The sequence below is a fragment of the Rhodamnia argentea genome, chromosome 8 (genome assembly GCF_020921035.1).
Source record: "Rhodamnia argentea isolate NSW1041297 chromosome 8, ASM2092103v1, whole genome shotgun sequence".
Lineage (NCBI taxonomy): Eukaryota > Viridiplantae > Streptophyta > Magnoliopsida > Myrtales > Myrtaceae > Rhodamnia > Rhodamnia argentea.
The window spans coordinates 19,891,202-19,916,567 of NC_063157.1; the positions used below are offsets into that span (position 1 = coordinate 19,891,202).

General features: G+C 40.5%; 1 protein-coding gene, 1 long non-coding RNA gene and 1 pseudogene across 2 annotated transcripts; 1 reads left to right on the forward strand and 2 right to left on the reverse strand.

Annotated features, from left to right (window-relative positions):
• Positions 1-531: 531 nt before the first annotated feature.
• Positions 532-6,920, forward strand: LOC115728002 (annotated as a pseudogene).
• On the reverse strand, positions 5,304-22,658 carry LOC125316248. Its single transcript, XR_007199555.1, has 3 exons — positions 22,647-22,658; positions 11,852-11,859; positions 5,304-5,827 (listed from the first exon to the last, which is right to left on the reverse strand). It is a non-coding gene; the product is annotated as an uncharacterized LOC125316248 (long non-coding RNA).
• Positions 18,061-22,202, reverse strand: LOC115727943 (cucumisin-like). The gene is made up of 10 exons (XM_048284157.1): positions 22,141-22,202; positions 21,904-21,999; positions 20,958-21,049; positions 20,618-20,858; positions 20,008-20,521; positions 19,760-19,873; positions 19,464-19,669; positions 19,214-19,325; positions 18,891-19,104; positions 18,061-18,724 (listed from the first exon to the last, which is right to left on the reverse strand). The coding sequence occupies exons 1-10, from the start codon at positions 22,200-22,202 to the stop codon at positions 18,195-18,197; spliced, it is 2,181 nt and encodes a 726-aa protein (XP_048140114.1). The 3' UTR covers positions 18,061-18,194.
• Positions 22,659-25,366: the final 2,708 nt, after the last annotated feature.

Sequence of the window (25,366 nt, forward strand, 5' to 3'; positions counted from 1 at the left end):
TTTCAAGGGGCTCCAACCGAACAGCCTTGAAAGTTCCACGCAGCAGGAGCGTGAATTCTAGAAGCACAGCAGAAGGAGCACGCAGGAGTATTAGCAGGGTCCCACCGATGATACCCTCCCAAAACAAAACAAAAGAAAGAAAAGAACAAAGTAGATCCCAAGGACGCTGACTGGGACACGTGGCGCAACACTGTGATTGACAAAAACCATGGAGCAACGCCACACGCGTCGCGGCGGCAATCGGGCCACGCCACTAAAGGCGCGTGGATCTCCTACACGGGAATGTTTTCTCGCTTTCTTTTTGGGCGGGGAAAAAAAACGAGAGCCAAAAACAGGAAGCGGGGGGTGTGCTTCCAGAAACTTCTGGGGAACTCGTGGCGGAGAATCGCCCGGGCATCTACCGGCCAGAATTCCGCCACGTGTGCAAGAGGCCACGCGAGCATCCGACGTGGCGGCCCCCATATTCCTGAAAATGATACAGCCTCGGGGCCCCACCCTTTTTTTTGGTGCCAAAAAACCGCCGAGGCGGATTGAAAGGAAAAGAGAGCCGACTCCGGTTTTAGGGCACTTCTCGCACTTGCAAAAACGCGCACGACACCATCACCAACGACACTTCGAATCTCTCTCTCTCTCTCTCTCTCTCTAGAACCAGACGCTGAGTTCGTCGTTCTCGTGGGGCTCTCTTTGGAGCGGAGCATAGAGAGATGAATGGCGAGGGGACTAGCGAAGGGGGCGGAATCGTGAAAATGGAGGAGGTCCAGGAGAGGGTGGTCCACATGTGGGGCTACTTGCCCGGAGCTCTGCCGCAGAGAGCGCCGCTCCTGTCGCCAGTGCCGGTGAGGAGCGCCACCGCCGCCGCCGCCGCCTGGAGGGACGTCTGTGGCGGTGGTTGTGGATTCGCCATGGGCATTTCAGGTTCCTCTCTCTCTCTCTCTCTCTTCCCGTGTGTGTGGAGTGTGAGGCTGACAGCTTCTTAGCAATGGTAATCAATGATATATTGAAGGTGTAGGAAGACGAATCTTCTTAATTTGTTCTCTCTCTGTCTTTTCTTCTTGGCATTTGCTTCTATTGGAATTTCATTTCTGCGCTATGTGGAAGAAGCTGCAATAGCTGATTTTTGGAGATTTTCCCTTCCGGAACCACATTTCTGAGAAAGTGACAAATTTTCAATTTGCGATTGAGGATTAGTTTGGAGCTGTTAATGCATTGTTCTTTTTTTCTTAACTTCACAATTTTCTCCATCTGCTTTGGTTCTTTAGGAAGTTCTGATTTCGTTCTTCGTAGTTTGCATTGTCAATCTCTTTTCGCGGAAGTTGGTCACGTGAATGGGATCTGTTCCTCGTGTCTGCTTCTATTTTATGATTTGAAGTCCCAAAGGAAACCGACCATTTCTACTTAGCAGGCCTTGCTTCTTACTTAGTTTGGTCAACGTCCCTAATTCTGGTCGATTCTATTCCTGAATTCTAGTTTATGAGATTTTGGGCCATGCTCTGCACATCTTCACAAAGGGTGTTGCCGCTCGATTCTCAGGTTTCTTCTGAGTAAGTTGTGCTGTTTCTTTCTCGCATTTGTCATTTTAACAGATTCGGGGAAGCTTATAACATGGGGATCCACAGATGATCTTGGTCAGAGCTATGTGACTTCTGGGAAGCATGGGGTATTTAAAGCTAATTCATGATGCTCTTGTCCATTGACTTTAAAATCTTTGCTTTCCTGATTATCTTAAGACTACATTTCTGCTATTGTATTCGAGAAGGAAACACCAGAGCCTTTTCCTCTTCCTACTGATGCCTCTGTAGTAAATGCTGCAGCTGGTTGGGCCCACTGTGTTGCTGTTGCAGGTAATAACTTTTTCTCCCTTCTTGTTAGTCTAGCTTATAAAAGAAATTTTTAGGACATCAGGTAAGTTTTGGTAGTAGTTTCCAAATATTTGCTTTTCTGATTGCTCTGTTTCTTGGTGTTTCTTACATGCGCGCATCAGTTCATTAACATCTTAAGCTGGTAAGTGCAGATAATGGAGAAGTTTATACATGGGGGTGGAAAGAATGTATTCCTTCCGGGAAGGTTTTTGGTGATCCAACAATTGGGGGAACCTGGAAAAGGAAGCTCTAGAGAGGCAAACTTCTTTTTTGACCGAGCAAGGTGATTTCAAGTGATTTCTCTATTAGCACAATCAAATTGTTTTATGGACTATCATAGACTAAGACATGGTTTGGCGCTTTTTTCAGCGAGCCCTCGATCTCAAGGCTCAAAGTCAAGTGGGGGGAGCTTGTCTGGGGTAGACAGTAAAAGTGCTGGAGAAGAAAGTACAAAGCGAAGGAGAATATCAACAGCTAAGCAAGCAGCTGAAAGCTCATCATCTGCTGATGAGACTTTGTCAGCATTGCCATGTTTAGTGTCATTGAGTCCAGGAGTGAGGATTGGCCTTGTTGCTACAGGTGGGCGCCATACTCTTGCATTGTCAGGTAATTGTGCAAAAATGGCATTATTGGTCTCCCACTATGGCATCTTGATTGCACTTTCCTCTTACTCGTAATATCATTCGATCCTAGGAATTTCATTATTTGTACTGCCATGCTTATAATCCTAGTTCTGAACATTCCAGATGTAGGTCAGGTGTGGGGTTGGGGATATGGAGGCGAGGGACAGCTCGGTTTGGGATCTCGGATACGAATGGTGTCCTCTCCACATCCTGTGTCTTGTATTGAGTCTTCTTCATATGTAAAAGACAGATCTATGGGCTTTTCTAGAGGAAACATGAGTTCTGAAGGGCAGAACTTTAGAGTTCCTGGGAGCTATGTGAAGCAAATTGCTTGTGGTGGACGACATAGTGCAGCAATAACAGGTGTGCGCTCAATTCTTGAGAGACTGAGAAAGCATCGGTTCTTTTAGCACATAATTTTTGTAGAGAGTGATCATGTCAGATTATTAGACCGAGGTCATCTTGAAGCCATGGGACTCTAGTCCAAGTATGTATGAAAAAACTAAAGGTGGTGATGCATTCTACAAAACTGCAAAAATAATTTTCATCTGGAGTTCGCAATATTCTAATTGACTTGGGCTGGCAGTGAGATCATGATTTGAATCTATGGCAATTATGTAGGAGAAGCTCTTTTAGTTGTGACCAAGACGGCCATGATATTGAAAATATTTATATAATTGATAGTTAATCTGCTTTCACTAATGTAGCTTCTGCAATCTAGATCGTTATTGGCCCTTGTCTTATGTATTGGCAATGCTAGTGAGTCATAAGTTATGTGTGGCAATGATCTCCTGTTAGTAAGCATAATTTCACAGCACTGACATGGATATTGTTGATTGCCTTCAACAGATGCTGGTGCGCTGCTCACATTTGGTTGGGGACTCTACGGACAGGTGAATTGTCGATAATGAAACAATTGATACTCTCTCTCTCTCTCTCCCACACCACCCCCCCACCAAAACAAAAACAAAATCAATGATGCTTTTAATCTAACCACCTCCTCCCTGAATAGTTTATAATTTGTGGTTGGTCCAGGTCCATGTCATGTAATGGCATTCTTCTCTATGAACCTGAGAAAAAGCTCTGTTTGAATTGTATGTAGATCTTTTATGGCAGGCTATGCACGGGCATCATTTTAAAAGAATTTCCCATGTTGCTCTGTTCTTGAGAACAATGTGTTTGACCATCTTTACGATGAAGTCTTGCTAAATGGCAGTCTTTTTAATAGTACATGAATGCTAATAACTATTGAAAAAGATGACCGTACGAGATGTCTTATATCTTCTTTTTTATAGTCGTCCTTATGTACTAGTGCTTTCCATCTTGTTCTCTCACTTTCAACAACTCTATTCTGTATGAAGAGGATAGATTTCTGGCTTTGGAAAAGCCTCTGTTTGGCACAAATACATATTCACATGTGCTATGCTTGAATGAATTTAGAAACTTCTAAAAGGCTCTGGTGTTTCTGACTATTTGGTCATATACAGAATCCAATATTCTGTTACTACTTATACAGATCTCATTGCTATAGCGTCATGCATAGCACTTCCAGCTATGTTTGTGAAAGTAGCCACCATTTTCCAAAGTATTAATTGTCTTTGGGCTCGACATGCAGGTAAAGTAGAAAATGATGGAGAAAAAAGCACACTATATGTTCAAGATGAGGACCACTATAAAAGGGAATACTTATTCTATTCCTCTTGAATATACAGCCCTGTTTAGGCTGATGTAAATAAGTTGGTTGCGACTTTTTCACTTATTTTTTTAGAGAATTAATGTAGCTTTCATTTTTATGTTATTTGTTTTAGTGTGGGCAAGGGAGTACGGATGATGAATTGAGCCCGGCATGCGTATCTTCTCTATTGGGCATCAGAATAGTCGGAGTAGCTGCGGGGCTCTGGCATACTGTATGTGTTTCTGCTGACGGTGATGTCTATGCATTTGGTGGGAATCAGTTTGGACAATTGGGAACCGGGGTAGATCAAGCTGAGGTATGGTAGAATCAGTTAAATGTCTTTCTATATAGGGATATGCCTTAATTTCTTTAACTTACTGATTAATCAAGTTCCATGTAGTTTTCATTTACCAAAATGATAATTTCATTCCACTGGGCATTTTGACATAGTGTATTGGGAACCTTCCTTTTCAGCTGACTACAGCCCCAATCCAAGTTTTATGTTGTTCTTCAACTAGTGGACATACTTAAACATGATATTAATTGTCTCCTGTATTTCTAAATCAGACTATTCCCAGGCTCTTGGATGCTCCAAGTTTGGAACATATCAATGCGAAAGCTGTATCTTGTGGAGCTCGTCATACTGCATTAATTACAGGTCAATTGACTAGTGACTTTGTTTCTTCTTCTTTCTTTTTTTTTTTTTTTTGGGAACAAACAATTGGTAATCTTCCAGATGAAATTTGAATCTATTTAGGTATAGGAAGATAGTGAGTGAATGTTGCAAATATTGAATGTTATCTTTGCTCTTAGAGAGACCTCAGTTTTTTCTACCTTGAGATCTCATCAAACAAAGGAAGTAGGAAGTATTTGGTCGTTTCTGTTAATGATCTAGAAATAGAGTTTTGTCCTCTTTGTCCTGTATGGATTGCTTCAAGGCGGGATTGCATGATTGGCCTCCTTTGGTAGGGTTTTAACTCCAGATACCATCTCTTTCTCTCAATCAAGATAAAGGACTATGGTGCTGCACGGAGATGATGTTAAAAGAAAGTGTTGTGGAAGTCCATTTTACGTCAGGGTCTCAGCTTAAGTGCCAATGTTTGAAAACCATACTGAAGACCAAACTGGATGAATCAGTTGTACATGGTAAACCTGAAACAGTTAAACAGGCATGCCTTTAGCCAAGATGGTAAAGCCCTGTGTTTTTAAACTAGAGTTCCAGTGTTTGTGTTCTCCCTGTGCCAATTTAGCAATTATTCCAAAGTAGGAAAGGCAATACATTTGAAGATCAATTAGTTGCCCGTAACTTCTCAAGAGTGGACCCAGCTTGTGTGGCTGTGTGTCTTCCTCAACACCCTAACGGTCAGGTGTTCGCGCCCTCTGGATTGCAGACACAACCATTTAATCTTTTTTCTAAAAGCGGATCCGGTCTGACGTGGTACCGTTTACACGGTTTGAACCAGGTCAGTGCAGTTAATAACCAGTTAGACGTTGAGCCGGTATAAATAAGATGATCCGGACTGGACTAGGCTCTGGTATCAAGTTGAACTGGTTTAGCTGGCCATTCTGGTCCGTTTTCAATCATTATTGAGTACTAACTAAGCAGTGGCTTAAAACCAACCAGGACTGTGAGGCCTGTTCAAAATTTTGTATGTTAAGAAAGGTTTTTTCTCCCCTGTTATGTCAGTGACTTTGCATGCCCATCTTTTAATTCAGCATCCTTTGTGGTTAAGACTGTATTCACTATGTTTATCTTTGCCTCTTGCTAAATATTTGCCTACTTAATTTGTGCATTGGTATAATTCTCTGTCGCCCATTGGATGCATTATGACTATCTATGCTTCTGTTCTTGAAGAGGATGGAAAAGTGTTTTGCTGGGGATGGAACAAATATGGTCAGGTAACTTCATAGCTATCCTGTTGAATTTTTATTGAATTGTGCCATTCATTGTTTTTCTTCATCTTCCAGTCTAATGTGCTGATTTCAATTACTTTGGCCGTGGATTAAATAAACCAAGCAGCTTGGATTGGGTGATGTGATTGATCGCAATATTCCCTCGCAAGTCAACATGGAAGGTTGTATACCAAGGAAGGTTGCATGCGGCTGGTGGCATACTCTACTTTTATCGGAGTCGCCCACTTGAGATATCTTTATGGACATTCTTTGGAGCCTTGGCACAGTTTTGTTAGGTTAGCAGTTTGTTTGACCATTAAGTTATATGTATATGTATATACGTAGGGGTACGCGTATCATATACATATAAGCATGAAGTCAATTCTTTTCTTAGGTAGAGCAGCAAAGTTGTCGCCTGCGAAAAGTGCATATACCCCTGTAAAAGTGCATTCACCTGCAAGCTGCACAAGTTGATTCTAGATGATTGTATATTGCTAGCTGCTAGATGTAACTACTTGTAATGCTCCAATGCTTTTTATGTTGACGGCTCGCTATGGGCTTTATCACTTGAAGCTTGCTTGTTGCTGGAGTTTCTCCTGATTTAGTTTGCTTTCATCAAGCTGTTGCTTAGTCGGTGCTGGAACATTTGCATTCGATGTGTTGCGTTTGTGCTTTTCTTCCTTTCCTTTCTTTACTAGTCGCCTCCGGCTAGTCTTGATTTGCATCTGACGCGCATATAAGTACACACGAGTGGTGCACCGGTGAAAATTTTGCTTCACAATATTGAAGATTAAGTAATTTGTGACGTGTGGAGAGCAAACTTCTTGCAGGACTTGAGCGAGAACATCGTGCCAGTAGAGTCCGTGTTGAGGTTGCCGCTGGGTACACTTGGGTCCAGTGGGTAATTGAAATTTGGTGAATTGCAAGGCAGAGTGATTTCTCGAGGTGTACCTCAAAGGTGAAGTTTATGGTATATTCTTTCCCTGCAATTTTGGTTCAAAATGCAGAGGTTGCAGCTGCAGAAGCAGCCGTGCCCGGTTTTGAAGCCGGGCCACAAGCTGAAAAGATCCCGACCTGCAATTTCTGAGCTCACTATCTAACCAATTTGGTCAATGTGACTCTGTGTGTTGACCTCGACTTGCCAGAAGCTCCATGTTAAAGGCCAGAGCAGTCTGGGGTAAATTCAAGCTGTGTATGTTGACCACGACTTGCCCTAATCGCCAATGTCATGGTCAACATCGTCCGAACAAAACAACTCATATTTCAATTTCATCTTTCTAGGAGTATATCGCTCCGTGAGGTAGCCATGCAGGCGACGAAATGAAGATCTTATTTGTGGAAGAAAATTTCAGGACCCCATAAGCCTAAAGAAAATAACCGTTCTCACTCTTGCCAGCCCGGCCATTTAGATATTGAAATTAAAATATTATTAAAATTGTCAATATCGGTCTTGTGAGTCTTGTGTAGGACGGTCGGTGTTCATGTTAGTGATTTGGGCTAAAATTGGCCGGATAGATTGAATTGATATAAATGCAAAAAGTTTAGGATTCAATTGATAAAAAAAAAGTTCATGACTGAATTGAAAAAAATGCAAAATTTTAAAACTCAATTGATAGAAAAAAAAGGCTTATAACTAAATTGATAAAATTGCAATAAGCTTTGGACTTTTTTGGTAATTCCCCCTCGACAAGTCCTAGCAATGTTAAAGATATCACACGGAACATCACTGATTCTTTGCTTGATTAAATACGATTGGTTTAGTCAATGTGGACCATCTTAAAGTAACATTGAAATTCCTTTGAAAAATAGATGCCTGCTTAGAAGCATGTTGGTCAGAAGTGAATTAAAATGAGAGTTAAAAATCTATAACGACACGAAAATGAAACATTATTTATTCTTAATTAATTCCCTTTTTTGGATGAGCATAACGAGCAATGTAATTAGGGCTGCACTTTGGCTTGTGAAAATCACGTGAGTTTATGGGACAACCGAGGGAAATCGAATCAAATCGGAGAAAAGTATCTAAAAAGTTCTTGACCTTTTGCATTTGTGCTAATACGGTTGTAAACCTTTTAATTGCGTTAATTTACTCCTAGACCTTCCAATTTCATCAATTTAGTCCTAAACCTTTTCTATTTGTGCCAATTGAATCTATCTAGCCAATTTTGACCTAAAATCGCTAACGTGAAAGCCAATCGTCTTACGTGGCACGACTAGCCCTAACATGGCCCAAATCTAGGCACGAACTCGCGACCCTCACTTTGGCCAACGAGGGCATTGCAGCCCTATGTCCAGAAAAAAAAAAAAAAGTAAAGAAAAAAAGAGAGAAAAAACCAAAAAAATTATTAGAAGTTAAAAAATATTTAAAAATGTCCATATCGGCGCCAACAAGGGCCACGTAAGAAGATTGACGTCCATATCGGTGATTTTCAATTAAAATTACTTGGATAGACTCAATTGACACAAATGCAAAATGTGTAGAGCTAAATTATCACATTTGAAAGGTTTATAACTAAGTTGTTACTAGTGCAAAAGATTTAGGACTTTTTGGATACTTTTCCCAATCAAATCACATCGAAATCGTTCATTGGATGAGATCCAATTGGGTTCCCTAGCTTTTTTTTTTTTTATAGATAAAACATTTCATTCACGACCATGTGGGAAATGTACCATAAGAGTTTTTAGAATCATAACATAATAAGGACAAAAGAAAGTGGGGAGGTTTAGTCGGCCAATCCGGGCATGAGGGTCGATCCGGCGGGCCTTCACCACCCAATCCGTGGTCCGGTTTGCATCTCGGGGGCAGTAAGGAATGGATAATCCATCCAATCGGCCTAGAAGTGTTCTGCACTACAACAACACAGAACGAGCGATGGCTTCTAAGTTCTGTCAGCATTCCAAAACTCTCCTCGCGTATAGTAAATGCCTTTCATGAGCTTATTCCATGGGCATTAGGGGCTTGCATTAGTCGCCATGCCCGTCTCCCAAGATTTGCCTTATTGAAGACAACTAGATCTTTGAATCCCAAACCTCCCGCATCTTTCCTAGCCTTCAATGCTTCCATTTCCTCTTGTGAATTCCTTCTTTTGCAATATTCTGTTCCCATCAAAAGGATGCAATTCTTCTCTCAATCGAGTTACAAATCCATATAGGGATCTTGAAGATTGACATCGCGTACTGTGGCGTAGCATGCACAATTATTTTAATGAGAACCTCCTTTCCTGCTTTTGTACATTAGATTCTCTTTCTATCTCTCCCATTTCGAGTTTACCCTTGCTAAAACCCATGCAAACAGCTGCTTTTTTTAGTGCCCCTAATATGAAGGGATGCCTAGATATTTACTAGTCTTGTCTATAATAAGGGCTCTTTGCTCGTCCTCCATGTTCCTATTCAAGAGTTCCGAATAGTCTTTACTCAAACAGTCTTTACTGAAGAAGATGCCAAACCTGTTCAAATTTATGGCCTGGCCCGTTGCATAACAATACTGGTTCAGAGTGTTAACCACGTTTTGCATTTCCTAATCGTGCCATTTAGGAAGGAAATGGCGTCATCAATAAATATCGACTTGTTTATTTACGAGGAAAGTACATTTGTCATGATGAAAAAAAGATAAGGGGACGGTGGATCCCCATGTCTTATACCCTCGGAGAGCTGAAAATGTTGAAGCGACTCTCCATTAACTCTCACCCTGAAGGAGACCGTAGATATGCACTGTTTAATAAGGTGGACCCAGTCACATAACTTTCTTAACCATGTAATTGCGCCATTAATGGCGTTATATAGGATTCCTCGTGGACGTAGATGGAAAGTTACCAAAAAAAAAAAGAATTATAAACTTATTATAAGGAAGTTAATTCAGTCATAAACCTTTTAATTTAGCCAATTTGGGCTCCGTTTGTTTTATAAAAAATGAATGATTTGAAAAATATTTTCCTGAAAATGATCGTTTATATCGCTTGCAAATTGGACTGAATGTAAAATATTTTCATCGTTCGCGATAATATTCAGACGTAAATTTGTTATTGATAGTGAAAATATTTTTTCATTGGTCGATTATTTCAAATGACTCAATTGATTTATTTAAGAAAATATTTTTCAAATCATTCATTTTTCGCAAAACAAACGGAGCCTTAGTTGTAAATCTATTGATGATTTGCAAATGGAGTCATGAAATTGCTGATGTTGATGCTAGTCATTTGGCACAATGTGGCACGGCTAGGATTGACTTGAACAATTTAATAAATTAATTTTTCTTTTCTTTTTTGTTTCCCTTTTCTTTCTTATTATTATTTTCTTTTTTTCCCTCCCACGACCTTGGTAGAGGTCGCGAGCCATTAGGCGAGGGCGAATATATAATCTGCATCACACTTTAGGATATATCTTATTGGATCTGTATTGTCACTTCTAAACAATATCTCATGCTCCTTTTTGTCAGTTGTTTTTTTTTCATATACGTATGTTGAAGTATGGGACTGCAAATATGATATTTTTTGACATGGATGTCTATACGTATGTAACATATAATGTACAGTAAATAAAGTAGAAAAGATTTTAACCAACAATAATCATGATACAAACAGAAATTAGAATTTACAGAGCGGGAAACATAAATACCTTGACGGATCAATCAATGTGAAATTTATTGACGACCAACTATTATCAATGAACTCTTCACAAGGAAGGAAGGAATAAGTCAATATTCGTATTCTGAATATAAATACAGGAAATTCTAGACCTGTTTTCCTGTGAAAAGAAAAATTGAAAATTCTTTTCATAATAAGATAAAATATTGCATATTTTCGCACAACATCCTATGATCTTCTTTGTGACAAATTGTCACAGATGACGAGATTTTTCATCTAACTCCAACCAAAACAAAAACATAGACATGAAATGGCTGCAAAAGAGAAGGCAAATTTCCGTAAAAAGGAAATTGAAATACACATTGCACTAAAAGATGGTCTTCAAGAATTCACCTCTAGCGCTCTATGGAAAGAGAGGAGGGCATATTTTGGTGGCCTGTCCACACCCCATCGTGGCACATATTTCAAAATTCCGGCACACAAAGGAAGTTACAACTATCGAGAGAGTGGAAGACTTCACGGGGAAATTGTCCAAAAAGCATATATTTGTTGTGCGGCTGTCGCCTTTACCAACAGATCAAGCAAAAGGCATACGGTCCATATCCGCGAGCCTGGTCTTCTTCCCTAAGTTTTCTTTTCCATAGCCGCCGCCCACCTTTTTTTTCCCTGCAGCTTCGTTCCCAGCTTTTCCTCTCTCTTTCTTCCTTTAAATCTCCTTATCCCTCCATATTTTAGATTGTTTCGTTAATTTTTTGGACGAAGCGATCGACATCCTCTACAAAAGTGAGCTCCGAAGATCGAAGTACAAGTTTCTCAAAAAAATCTGCTCTTTTGATATCTACTCGATCTCTCCGGCTTCGGGTGTTTGCTTCAGATTGTCGAGCGCGCAAGTTTTTGAAGCTTCTTTTCCTATTTTCAGCAAACGGCTTATTTGAAAATGATTTTGTAGTCAATTGATATCTTTTTACGATTATTCTCTCCCAATCTAGAATTGGAACTAGATTTGAGTGCTCTTCTATCCCGATCTAGATATAAATCTAGGATTTACAAGGCGTTTTTTATTTTTTTAACTTATTGATGTTGTTTTGTCTCTATACGATGATACTGTTGGGGACAATGAACCTTGGACTCTATCGCCTTTTGGCAAAGTCATAGCTACTAAGAGAGATTTCTTGAGGGAGAAGAATACCAAGTGTGACATCCTGTATTTCGACTCACTTTCGAAACTACGAATGAATAAAATGTCTCATTGTTGTATTTCGGTTAAATCTCAATCAGAATTGATCATTCTTAAGAGGATTAACCAAAGGGGAATGGCTAGCTAGGGGAATGGCTAGATAGGAAAATCAAGTATGTAAACCTAAGAACTTGATCCTAGATTGACTCTTTGGCCATAAGGATTGTCAAGGGAATATTTTGGACTAATATAAGCCGATCCTAGAGAGGTTTAGGAATTGTTTGTTGATACCCTATGATTGGAACACGGGCGATTCCATTTAACCATGAATGGGTTCCGAATGTCCCTAAATCATTTTCTAACGATCGCGTCCATCGGGACTAGTGATTATCCCTCGCAATTACATAATAACCAAAGTCGCTATGGTTCGAGTAACTCTTAAACGTGATACTAACCACAGGTCGATACGCGTAACTCCTAAAAGCCACCCGTTAATTTGAGATACGCTGAAATTTCAATTGATCGAGATTGATCGCGAATCGGACTTCGAAATTGGACGTCGGACTTTCAAGAATTCCAATAATAATATTTTGGATGTCGCCTCACCTAGAGTATGGGTATTTCGCGGTTCACCCCAAAGTGTTCGAAAAAGTGAAATTTGGATTGTAAATGGGAAATGACCAATTTACCCTTGGAAAATACCCATTTCTCCAATTCGGTCAAAGGGCATTTCGATCTTTTTCCCTAGTGGCCAAATTTTTTTGACTAGTTAACTGGAGTAGGAAATGACCAAAACGTCCTTCTTGGATTTCAAGAGCAATTGAAGTGAATTATGGGTGGGCCCCCCAAGTAGCTTTCTCATCATTACCAAACCAATAATTCAGCCCTAAATATCTACCTAAATATTATTGTAACCTATTCTAATAATGGACTTCATCTTCTTCTTCATTATTGCCGAAAATTTCTCTTACTTCACTCTCTCTCTCTCTTGTTCTTGCTCGGCTGAACACCATTTCTGCCACCATCACCGTCGTCCGGCCACCGCTGTTCGACCACCAGCCCCATGTGAACCACCAGCCACCACTGGAGCACCAGCTGCCACCGTGAGCCACACGGAACTGCTGGACCATTGAGGATCGGCCTAGGCCGAGAAGGACGCCGTTGGTGCCGCCATTCCAGCCGTGATTTTCTCACCACTGTCACAATAGATTTTGCTCTATATTCAACGTAAGCAAGTTTCTAAACCTAGATTAGGTAGTTAAGATGCTAATGGTTATAGATTTGAGTAGTTTTGGTGAAAATTTTGGTGGAATGGTTCTTGATTTGTTCTTGGCCGAAAATGAGAGGAGAGAGAGAGAGAGAGATCATGTGGTTTTGATGTAATGAGTCCATTATTGATTAATCGTGTGGCTAAGATTAAAAGTTGCTATATGATGATTGATCGCACGGCTATGATTGAAAGTTACTTTATCATGATTGATCATGTGGTTTAGATTCAATCTTGTTTTATGATGATTTAATCGTGTGGTTTATATTAAATGTTAATTTATGATGACATGATCGGGTGGTACCGATTAATTGTTACTTTATCATAATTTAATCGGATGGTGCAGATTATTTATTGCTTTAGTATAATTTAATCGTGTGGTTCCGATTGGGTGATTACTTTAGTGTGATTTAATCGGATGGTCCCGATTGTTTATTACTTCAGCGTGAGTGAATTGTATGGTCCCGATTGAGTATTGCTTCAGTATAATTAGATTGGGTGGTCTCAATTGGGAGATTGAGATAATTAGAAAGATCGTGTGGTTTCGATTGGGCAATCGGGAAAGTATAGAGAAATCGTATGGTTTCGATCTTCTAATCAGGAAGTTCAGCAAGATCGTATGGTGTATATTGACCAATTTGAGGGTTGAATGTGAAGATGTGGTTTCGATTGAGGATGCGAGGGTATATTGTTGGCATATGGTTATTTTAGAGGAGAATCAAGTGGGATTGTGAGATGTTATACCACGAAGCGTTATTACGCGAGGTAGTTGAGTATATGAGATTATATTATACCCCGAGGTGTGTTTACACGGGTTTTGTATTTATGAGATCATGTTATACCCCAAAGCGTTATTACATGGGGTTTTATATTTATCCTGAGGCGTTAAACGCGAGATACTAACCTGATGCGTTAAACGCGGGTTATACCGACACGAGACGTTATTACGCGAGTCTATCCACATATATTGTAGCCTGATGCATTAAACGCGGGCTTTTAAATAATGTGGCCTTGTTAAAGGCGTAGTGAGTTGGAAAAGAGAATGAAGTTTATTTCTTGAATTATGTTGTGTGTTTTGTTAGGCGAGATGGAATTTGTTTAGAACTGCTCACCTAGGATGTATCCGGAGGCACTAGAGCCCTAGCTTAGGGTTAGGAGCTTTCTTACTGAGATTTATTCTCACCCCGTCGTGGGTTACTCCTTTTTCGGACCTTCCGCCTCAATATTGAACGAGCCACCACAAAGATTTGGGATACCTCGGGACATGGAGACTATAATCACGGAGTATCCTGTGAGGGAAGACAAAGGTTATTATAGGCATACTACGACTATCCGGGTAGATGTAGGAGAGTCTTTTTGGAAGCCCCATACTTATTTGGCGTGGACATACAATCATGGGGACATGTTGGTAGGACTATTGAAAGGTTTCGATATTTCCTATGATGGAGTTGGGGAATAGGACCTCACTTAGGCTGCCCCTCCGACGGGCGTGGTGACAAGCCCCGATGTTGGTCCTGAAAACTCGAAGTCGGCCCGGAGAATTTGGAGCCAGAAGAGGACGTGGAGATCGTGGAGCCATCAGATGTGGAGTTGCCTTCTGAGGCTGATGAGGAGGAGGACCTAGAGACTTCTTCAGAGGATAGAGAGGATGGGGCTTAGGATAGTTGCCCTTTTGACTTTTTGAGGGTACCTTGCTGAGTTAGGAGTTAGGATTCGATCACTTGATCCTTTTTGTTATAGGTGGTCATAGGTTTGTACAGTGGCCTCTAAAGCCTTGGGTTTGGCTTTTGTAAAATGATATGTGATTATGTTTATAAGTGTTTCTTTTACCGTCCCAAAGCATCATATGTTTATTTGTTTTGTATGGAGTTTTGTTTTCGCTTCTACATGTGCTTATCATTCATGTTTAGTTTAGAATATTATTGGCCATTGGATCTGGAGAACTGTACTCAAGCATGGCCAAAGAGGGTGTTGGCGTGCTCATAGGGTTCGAGATGTGACACCAAGAATGCCAAAAGTTATTTTTAAATTTATTTTGGACAAAATTTGTATTTCGAAATAATTTAGTTTTTAGCTTATCTTTAAATCTAATTTTAGTTTATTTTAATTTTGTTTGAAATTTTAGTGCCCACGTAGACTTCATGTTTTTTTAAATGCCACTTTATATTTAAAATTAATTGTAAATGTCATGTATTAATTTTGGGCGAATATCTAGCTGGAGGCATTTAAATGATTGTTTTTTCTCCAATTTAGCACTTAAGTTATTCAGCGAAAGCTTTTAATACTAAAGTGAACGTCGTACACAATTTTTGGCATTTCTGGTGTTCTCTCAATTTTTCGATGTGTGCTCATCACCGATGATGTTAGATTTGGTTCGGCGGGCGATTGTGCTTCGATGCTATATACCAAATTGATTCACTTTTCAGATTTACTTGCTTTGTGGGATTTTTTTTTTTCTTTTAAAGTGATGTATTTCTTTCACATAAGATGAAAATCTTCCTTTAGACAATATATATATATATATATATATATATATATATATATATATATATTGCTATCAATGCAGCCCTAATTTTTCAATTTGTCAAATGTAGTCCTAAATCTTTTGATAATTGTTTAATATAACTTATTCGATTAATTTATGCTAAAAATTGTTAACGTGAATGCCAACTATCTTACGTGGAGTGATCTGCGATTTGACGTGTCGGATGGGGTTAACAAAGATGTTGATTTTTTAAAATTTTTTTAAAATTTTCCTATTCTTTTATTTTTGTTTTTCTTTTCTTTTCATCTTCCCGAATTTCCCGCTGACGGGGTCGTCGGGACCTTGGCTTTGGCTGGCGAGGATAGTCTGCAACGCCCTCTCCCTCATCCAGGCCCTATCGCTAATCTATGGCAAAGTATGTGTACAAAAGTCAAACTCCTTTTTCTAAAGTTTAGTTAAGGGAGAGAGGGACCTTTCTCTCTCTCCATCTCCACCTCCACCTCCACCTCTCCTTCTTTCACTCTGTCTCTCTATCGCTTTATCTCTTCGTCTTCAAGACGTCTTTGTTGATTTCATGGACAATACGGTCAACATTCTGTTCGCAAGTGGAGTGGTTTGCCCTATGAGCTTTGACGATCGAAGCGCGAGGCCTCAGGAGAATTTGCTCTCTTTGGATTAGCTCTTTCGCTTCGGCTCTAGATACGTGCTCTGGATAATCGAGCGCTCTGTAAGTATCGAAGGCTTCTTTATTGCTACGTTCAACAATCGGCTTATCTAAAAATGATTTTGTGATCGAACTGGTATCTCTTTTGTAATGCTTTTTTATTCTGATCGGATATAGATATGAAATTTATTAGGAATTCTCTGTACTCTTTCAACTTGTTATTATTGTTGATGTCTCTTTACGGTGATTGGTGCTAAGTCTGCTGAACCTAAATGCGTACTACCTTTTGGCAAACTTGTAGCTACTGGAAAGGGAAATCTCGTTGTGTGTTCATCACTGATGATGATGCAAGATTCGTTGATTGGCAGCTAATTGTACTTTGATATTGTGGCGGATCCGTCTAGCAAATCTCTGGTACCAAGTTTATTCACTTTTCAAATTTCCTTTCTTTGTGGGAATTGTATTTTTTCGTTGAAATTATGTACCTTTCTTTCATGTGAATTGGAAATTTTACTTCCGACCAAAAAAAAAAAAAAGATATACAAAAACTGAATTAGGCAATTAGATTAATCTTCAAAAGAGCTTTCGAAGGACGCCTTTGCTTAGTCCACACCAGATTTGGAAAAAATTACTAAAAAAGTGATAAACCTATTATAATTTTGCTAATTCAGTTCTAAACTTTTTTTGTTTTTGTCAATTTAGTTTTAAACCTTTTGCATTTGTACCAATTCAGTCCATTTGACTGGCCGATGCTAACGTTACATTGATGGTATTGACTGGGGTATTTTAAATATTTTAATAACATTTTGATTTTTTATATTTTTTCCTTTTTCTGTTCTTTTCGTTAGTTTTTTTTCCTAACCTTATGGGCCTGAAGGGCGCGATTGGTGCTTCCACGTAAGACAATCGGGCATGATATACAAGCGCATGATATATGGAGAAACACAAAAATTAATTGGGCACAATTTTTTCCAAATCATAAGGGCTGATAAGGGCATTGTGGCCCTCACCTGAGTTAGGCAACGGTCGCCACACCCTCGACCAAGACCGACGAGGGCTGCAACGCCCTCGCACGCCAACTTTCAAGTGGTTCAAAAGTTGTGAGAAGCGTTGGCCATAATAAAAGGGCTTTTCAAAAAGAGAAATTATTCAATAAATCTAGTATTTCTAATAAATTGAATCTGAATCGTGCAATGGACTTCTGTTTGTGTATCCATTGTCCGGCTATGTCTGGTTTCCAATTTTAGCTCTATGCAAGATATATAGAGGAAGTTACTCTTGGAGATAGGAATAGCATTTAGATTATTACGATTGACAACTTCTACGTTTGGATCATCAAGCTTGTACTATCCGCTTCTGTATATTTTATAAGGCGGGAGAGAAATCAGACATGTTTTCAGCATCCGCTTATAAAGAAATAAAAGAAGTTTTAGTTCATGAGGTCATTGAAGCTGTATGTACATGTGGGGGGCTCACATGTGATCCACCATTTTAAATGATTTGGATTCGATTTAGTTCATTCTCATAATTTCTTTTCGAGAACCGACATGGCATCGAGAACTGACTAATGCCATGCCGTGTCACAGCTCATGCACGACGTAATATAAAATGGTTAGTAAGTAAGCCATATTCTGTGATTTAGACAATAATTCCTAGCATAGCTTCACTTTTCAGATGTATACAAGGGCACAATATATAAAGAAACGCCAAGATTAATACTCAGCAACTACATTTAATGATACAAACTTCCCAGGAAAACTAGTAGAAACACCTAACCAGAATTGAGCCTTTAACAGCTTTAAATGGTCCAAATTAAGGAGCTTTCCTGTACAATCGAAAGACAAGTGCTCCTCTTATTATCCGGCACATCACTTTCTTCCACTGAACATTAGTTGCACCTAAAAAGATCAATGGCAATGAACGTAGGTTGTGCAAATGCACGTAAACTATATTAACCCAGCGATTAATCTAGGAGGAAACCAGGAATGCAACTATCGGACTCCTCACTTGATGAACACCATCATCCCACACCAGAGACGCAGAAATCATTCCCGCTTCCAAGATGGCCTCCACCGTCACCACGAAACTCTGCTTCTGTAGGACGGATTCGAACGCGAGGGTTTGTGGTTCGACATGAATGTTGAACCCTCGTGGAGCCGTCACGGTGGCCTTGTAAGTGGAATTCGGGCTGCCTACGTTAGTAACGGTCCTGTGGAAGACTCCTGTGATATTGGAGCCTTTGGTCTGAGTCGACAGCGCGAAACTAGGTAAATTCAAGCCCCACACGGTTGCATTTTTTACGTCGGAGCAGCTGCTTTGGTCGCCGGTGACGAGTCTTAGGCTGCTGGCGTTGTAACCTTGTCCGCACAAGAATTGCACATAATCTGCCTCCTCGGCATCATACACTAAACCTGGGTCCGCTGCTTTCGAGGGGTTAATGTGACCAGCTCCGTATGCGAACTCAGCGTCGGTATTCCTGAGAGGACTCATTGGAGAAGCTGCGAAAGCCAGAAGGTGTACTGGGAGAATCGCCCATGGGAAACTCGTAGCTAATTAAATTTTATTGATTGTGTATTTCGCGACCCATTATGCCTCGTGCAATTTACTAGTGTTTTGAGGAGTAAAAGATCATCCATGGTTCACTAATGCAATTTCAGGCACTACCTGTTGTCATCAGGGCTGACTTAATAGCTGCCGGAGACCACATCGGATGTATCGCTTTGACGTAAGCGGCCACTCCTGTGGCGTGGGGGCAAGCCATGGATGTGCCGGAAACTATATTGTAAGAAACGCGCCTTGGGTCGCCCGATGACTCGGTCATGGTCGAAGCCGGGGGCCACGCTGCTAGAATGTCCACGCCTGGGGCCGTGAGATCAGGCTGCACACAACATGTATGAATGTCAATACTGGCTATTATAAGTAATTGAACAAATTCCTCCTCAATTCTTAATTGATGCGTCAAATCACCTCCGCGGGTCCGATCATACCTTGAGAATGTCACTGGTGATTGGGTTTGGGCCTCTCGACGAAAACGAAACAACCGCCGGAGCCAACACATCTTTGGTCTCTGTGCTCTTAAATATGGTTGCTGTAGGGTTTCTAGTACAAAAGGAAAGAAAGTTCCCGACATCATTCACTCTTTAGTAAGTGTCTGACCACAAATTTTGCATTATTGAGCCAGCACATCCTTCTTTTTTTGAGGACGTTAAAATGGGTTGAGATTGCAAAACGCTTTACCTAGTTGAGTTCAGGTAGTGAGAAACTTCACTCCCGTCCGCAGCGTTCAAGAAGGAGGCAGGCACTGGGAAGGTAAACGCCACATCCGTGCTTCCCAAGTTTCGCATTATTGAGCCGGTGGCGCCCGCTGTTAGTGCGGCGTCCGCGGAAGTGAGTGCATCACACAAGACGATCTTACCCTTCACCAAAGCGCTGTTCAGAGAATCCTTAACGCAGAGACTACAAGATATATATACTATGTTCATTAATTTGATGCATAGTGATAATTCAATCTCACTCTTTCTAACAACATACACAGACACACACCTTGATCTGGTCGAATTAAATCCTTGTGCAATATTTGGGACATCTCCTCCATATATCAGGGGATACATCGTGTTGTTGAGGTCGAAAGTGTTGATTGAGACTCCCTGTATATAATAATCGCATTATGTATAAGTGCTAACTACATACTACCATTTAGTAGTGCAGATATACTAGGAGAAATGTACGAATTCAGATCTGTATTTGAAGTGAAAATTAGGCATTTGTAGGGTTCTTTTACCTCATAAGACTTTCCGTTTCCTAATAGAACTTTGTTGACGAACTTTCGATCTATCGTGCTAGCTGCGACCGAGAGAAACCAAGGAGAAAAATTAGTGGTAGTCGCCGGTTTAGGGCCAGAGTTCCCTGCCGCCGCTGATGTGAGTATGCCATGCTTCATCGCGTGGAAAGATCCGATTGCGATTGAGTTCTCAAAGTAATTGTGGGCGACAAATGGGCTGATGGAGATGGAGATGATGTCCACTCCGTCGGCGATGGCATCATCGAACGCGGCAAGTATGTCCGCGTCGTAGCAGCCATCAGCCCAGCACACTTTGTACATGGCGATGCGGGCAGAAGGGACTCCTCCTCGGGCTGTCCCAGAGCCGAGGCCAAATAGGCTCGTTCCGCTTACCAAGCCACCGGCTGCTGTCGACGAAGTGTGAGTTCCGTGACCCTCGGTGTCCCTAGGCGAAGCTAAATCCCCTGGTAAATGTGTCGTGTTTTGCCGGTAGTATTTGGCTCCAATGATTTTACTACAAAACAATCAACCCAGGAAAGAGAAATTAGCTTCCGTCAACTATCACATTACACAACGTAAGATAGCAATAAGATGATGCATAATGCAGTACTCATTGCAAGTGAAGTTGGAGGTTTGGCAAGTGCCCTTCCATTTGGTTGGAGGAGGGCCAAACCCTTTGTCGCTAAAGCTGTCACTTTCAGGCCAAATGCCCGAATCAAACATTCCAACAATGAGGTCACTCTCAGTCGGTAGTCTTTGCAGGCTCTGAGAGAAGCCCAGGAAATCCCATGACCTCGTCGTTTGTAGTTGATGCCTCTCACTTGGGAACACCGACACTACTCCTTCCATTCCTGATGAGGATTATACATAGGTTGACGAATTATTACAGTACATCGAACGATGTCATGAATGGACTGTTATCGTCAATGGAACTTAGGTATATTTCGAACCTGCGATTTCTGCAACTTCGTCTTCAGTGAGTCTGGCAGCGAATCCGTGGAAGCTCCTCGAATAGCTGTGCACTAACGACTCCGATGCGTGACTGCAGAAGAAAATGGTTCAATGACAAGGTTAAACTCGGTTATGATCTGCACCGAGATGATCCATGTCTAGCTATAGGGACCTTCTTAATCCCACATTGTCAACACACAGAAATGATCAAAGCCAATGTATAGCTCGAAATGCAATGTTGAATAAGATCGTTCACTGTGAGAGAAGTAATGTTACGCGATCGGTTATTGGCAATCATGTGATCGAGAATTAATGCGAGTTGTTGGGCATTCCTCATGTAGGATAGACCCATCTTTTAACTATTTGAATGAATTCAAGTTTATCTAATATCAGGGAAAAATACACTAGAAGTGTCATAACTTTTGTACGACGTTCACTTGAGTGCCATAACTTTCAAAACGTTCACTCAAGTGTCATAACTTTAAAAAAGCGTTCACTTGAGTGCCATGTTGACGTGGAAGCCGGAAAGCTGACGTGGCATGCCGGAAAGTTACTGTAGCAAGCCGGAAAGCCGACGTGGCACACGCGGAAAAGTTACTATAGCACTCAAGTAAACAATTTTACTCCGACGTAGCCTCAAGTGAACGATTTTTGAAAGTTATGGCATTTAAATAAATGTTTTGAAAGTTATGGCACTCAAGTAAACGCCGTGCATAAGTTATGATACTTTTAATGTACTTTTTCCCTAATATCGTATCCTCTAGGAGAAAGTTGAGGGGCACGAAGCACATTAGGCACTACCCAGTGATAATACTAATGCGAAAAATGTGTCGCTGATTGGTTTAATAGAATTGACAAAGTTTACTAAGTATCAAATGTGCTACATAGTTTCATGATGCTTTAGAGAACTTGATGAAAGGAAATGAAAGTACAAAGAATATCAACCTGCCAATTACTTCTTGTAGCATGCTGGTGTGCACCGACGTCGCCAAGAAGTCTGCTTGTTTGGGAAGTCCGCCCATGTACACCACATAAACCTGTCTCAATGCACAAAACATAATCATCAACACAGTCGAAATGAACATCAAAACTGTCTAACGTTGAATTCGCTCCAAGACGCAGCGACAAGAATTTCGTCTTGCCTTGCCATCTTCACCAGACGCTCCTCCAAAGGGCATCAACACAACACAGCTGATGAAACTCATCAGGAGAAGCTTTGAAAGAGGGGCCATTTGAGTAGTCATTTTGAACAGCGGAAATCGTCCCCCGCTTGTATGACACTAATGGCGAGGTCTTAAATATACTCGTAGGCGGTCCAAAAGATAGTGAGAATTTTGACAGATGCGTATAGGATTCGTAGACGGCCTTGGGTTCCCCGCCACATGTGGCTGCCGGCTAAGTGACATTCACAATGCTCTTGGGCACCATTTGTCTGACCTTTCCAACAGTTTGAACCGTCTTCCGGTTTCTGCTTCAATGTCTAAGATACGCACTTGATTTATCAATTCTAATCCTCAAAGCCCACAAAGAAATTTCTCGCATGTCAACCATTCCCATTCTACTCTACTCTGACTAAACGAAATTTCTCGCATCAGTAAATTTATCTCCTCCAAATGGAGAACACGGAGTCCTTCCTCTAGTAATGGAGGCAGAGAGAGGGGGGATAAGTATACTATCGGTATCAAAACTTTTGTACGGCATTCACTTGAGTACGATAACTTTCAAAACGTTTACTTAAGTGCCATAACTTTCAAAAATTGTTCACTTAAGTATCATTGTTAACGTGGACGTTAGAAAAGCTAACGTAGCGCCGGCGAACCGATTTTTTTAAATATTTAATGTACACATGGAAATTTTCATTAAATTTTTTTTTTTGCAAATTTTATTTCTCTGGTTTGTTTAATTATTGAAAATTTCAAAAAAAAAAAAAAAAAGGCCAAACCCTTGATTTCTTGGTGGTGGCCGGCAAGACCGACCGGCCTAGGGGCCAGGGTCGGCTTGCCCTGAGCCGGTGAGGCTACGCGGCCCTAGCCAACGACCGTCACGACCTCGGCAATCGCGGGCAAGGGCGCGAAGCCCTCGCCGGATCTGGGCGAGAGCGTCATGCCCTGGCCGGCTAATGGCCCGAGGGCTGTTGCCTCGACCTTCCGAGCCGTCGTGAGGTCGAGGCGACGGCCCTCGGCCATTGACCCGGTAGGAGCATGAGGCCCTCGCCCGCAACTACCAAGGCTGCAACAGCCATTGGCCAGAGCCGTCGCGGCCTCATTGGCCAAGGTCGTTGCGACCTCGCCGGCCCGGGCGAGCGCAGACCACGGCCCCTAGGCCGGCCTGGTGGTGGCCGGCGAGACCCTCGCCGGTGACCTCGTGGCCACCACCGAGAAACCTAAGGGTTTCTTTTTTTTTTTTTTTTGAAATATTAAATAATTTTAAAAAATAAAAACATCAAAATGAATAAAAAATAAAAAAAAGTTTCATAAAATATTAGCAAATGTAAAGAAAATCCATGTGGCATCGAGAAATTAATAAAATAATAGGAAAAAGTCCACATCAGCTTTTTCGGCAAAAATGACATTCAAGTGAATGATTTTGCTCCGACATGGCATTCAAGGGAACGTTTTGAAAGTTATAACACTTAAGTGAATGCCATACAAAAGTTATGGCACTTGTACCGTACTTATCCCGAGAGAGCGAGAGAGAGAGATGTGATTGATGTTTTTCCATGCGTAATTTTCCAAATCCTATGGTGTTAAATCTTTGATCTTTATTACTTGACTACTGATCAATCAATTATATAGAGGGAGTACATTTAAGGACCCAATTGTACCTCAAAATTTAGGGGATTTAAGAAAAATTTATATGTCGGGTTGGCCTATGTCGTTATTCACATTTGTATGGCTGTCCTATGAGCTTAGATGGTTTGTAAATTGATACGGATGGTGTTACCAATTCCCGAATTCTTTGTATTTGTCTTGTTTTCCTTTGCCTTTGATTCATTATCTTTAGTTTTATAAGTTTCTATCCACATACATATTCGATAGGAAACATATGCAAAAGATAATCTTTGTGTCAACTATCAAGGTACGATTGGGCTTGCTTGCTCTTTTTCATTCATTATCTATTGCATTGTCTACTTTTTGTTTTTATTTAAACCAATGAACGCTTATCCATCCAAATTTAACAAGAGTTATTTATGCCCAAAAAAACACTTAAGACATGATATGCATGAACATGATCCATTATATGATTAAAAGCTTCTAAAACCCCCAATTCAAGCAAAGAGTCTTCTGAGCACTAGGAAAAACAGCAAGCTTCCTCTCCTTTGACAATAAAATTTATATCTCACGTCACATTTAATAGCATGAACAATCTCACAAATAGAATAGCTGTGAGACTTATATATTTCTAGCTCTCCATGTGTGGTAAGGAAAGGCATTTCAAGCTAGCTTATACAAGATTGAACCCTAAAGAGCGGTTCCTCCTCCCATGAACCATGATGAAACAATGGCTTTATATTTCCATTAAACTTAGGTGGATATTTATATAACCAAGAGTATATTTTGGAAGATTTATTTGCAAAAAAAGAAACACATAAAATGAAAAACTTTTCAACTTCCAAAGATACGATGGACTTCCAAAATCGATAGACCTATATTTAGTTAATACATGCCCTCAAGTGGAAGAGTCAAGATAGCAAATTTTCAACTTGTCTTGTAAAAATTCAAAACGTGCTGTAGAAAGAGCTTCGGTGAGAGCATCAGCCAGTTGTTCAGCCGTGGAGATAAATTATACAATGAGTTGTTGTTTGGTGACAAAATCATGGACAAAGTGGAAGTCAATTTCAACATGTTTGGTGTTGGACCTAACAATGTCACCTAGAGAGGGAGAGGGGATAGGTTATTTTGAAACTATTTCAGTTTATGCGGAAATTATCGAATAATGGCAAAATATTTGGTTCAGCAGATATTCAAAGTAATGCGAATAGATTGTGTGCTATGATACGGAAAAATCAAGATAGACACGAGCACACAACAATATATAGTGTTCGGTTTATTCACAAAGCTTACGTCCATTCTATAGACTAAAAGCCACAATATGGGCTAGATTGCACTAGTAATCTCCTCAACAAGTCACAAATGGCAAATGCTAATCCTTTAGAAGATAAATCACACTATTTGGATTAAGTCACTACATTGACTTTTGTACAATTGATCCCTAGCAAGATTACAGAATGGTATGATTAACACCAAGAAGATCTTTGTAGAATAGAAAACAATTGTTGAGACATGATTTTTAGTCACTTTATTTTAGAAAATTGATCAAAAATCAACAAAAATTGATAAAATTGCAAAATAAACTTTGGAAGCCTTGGCTAAGCCAAGGGAACCAATTTTGAACAAAAAAATATTTT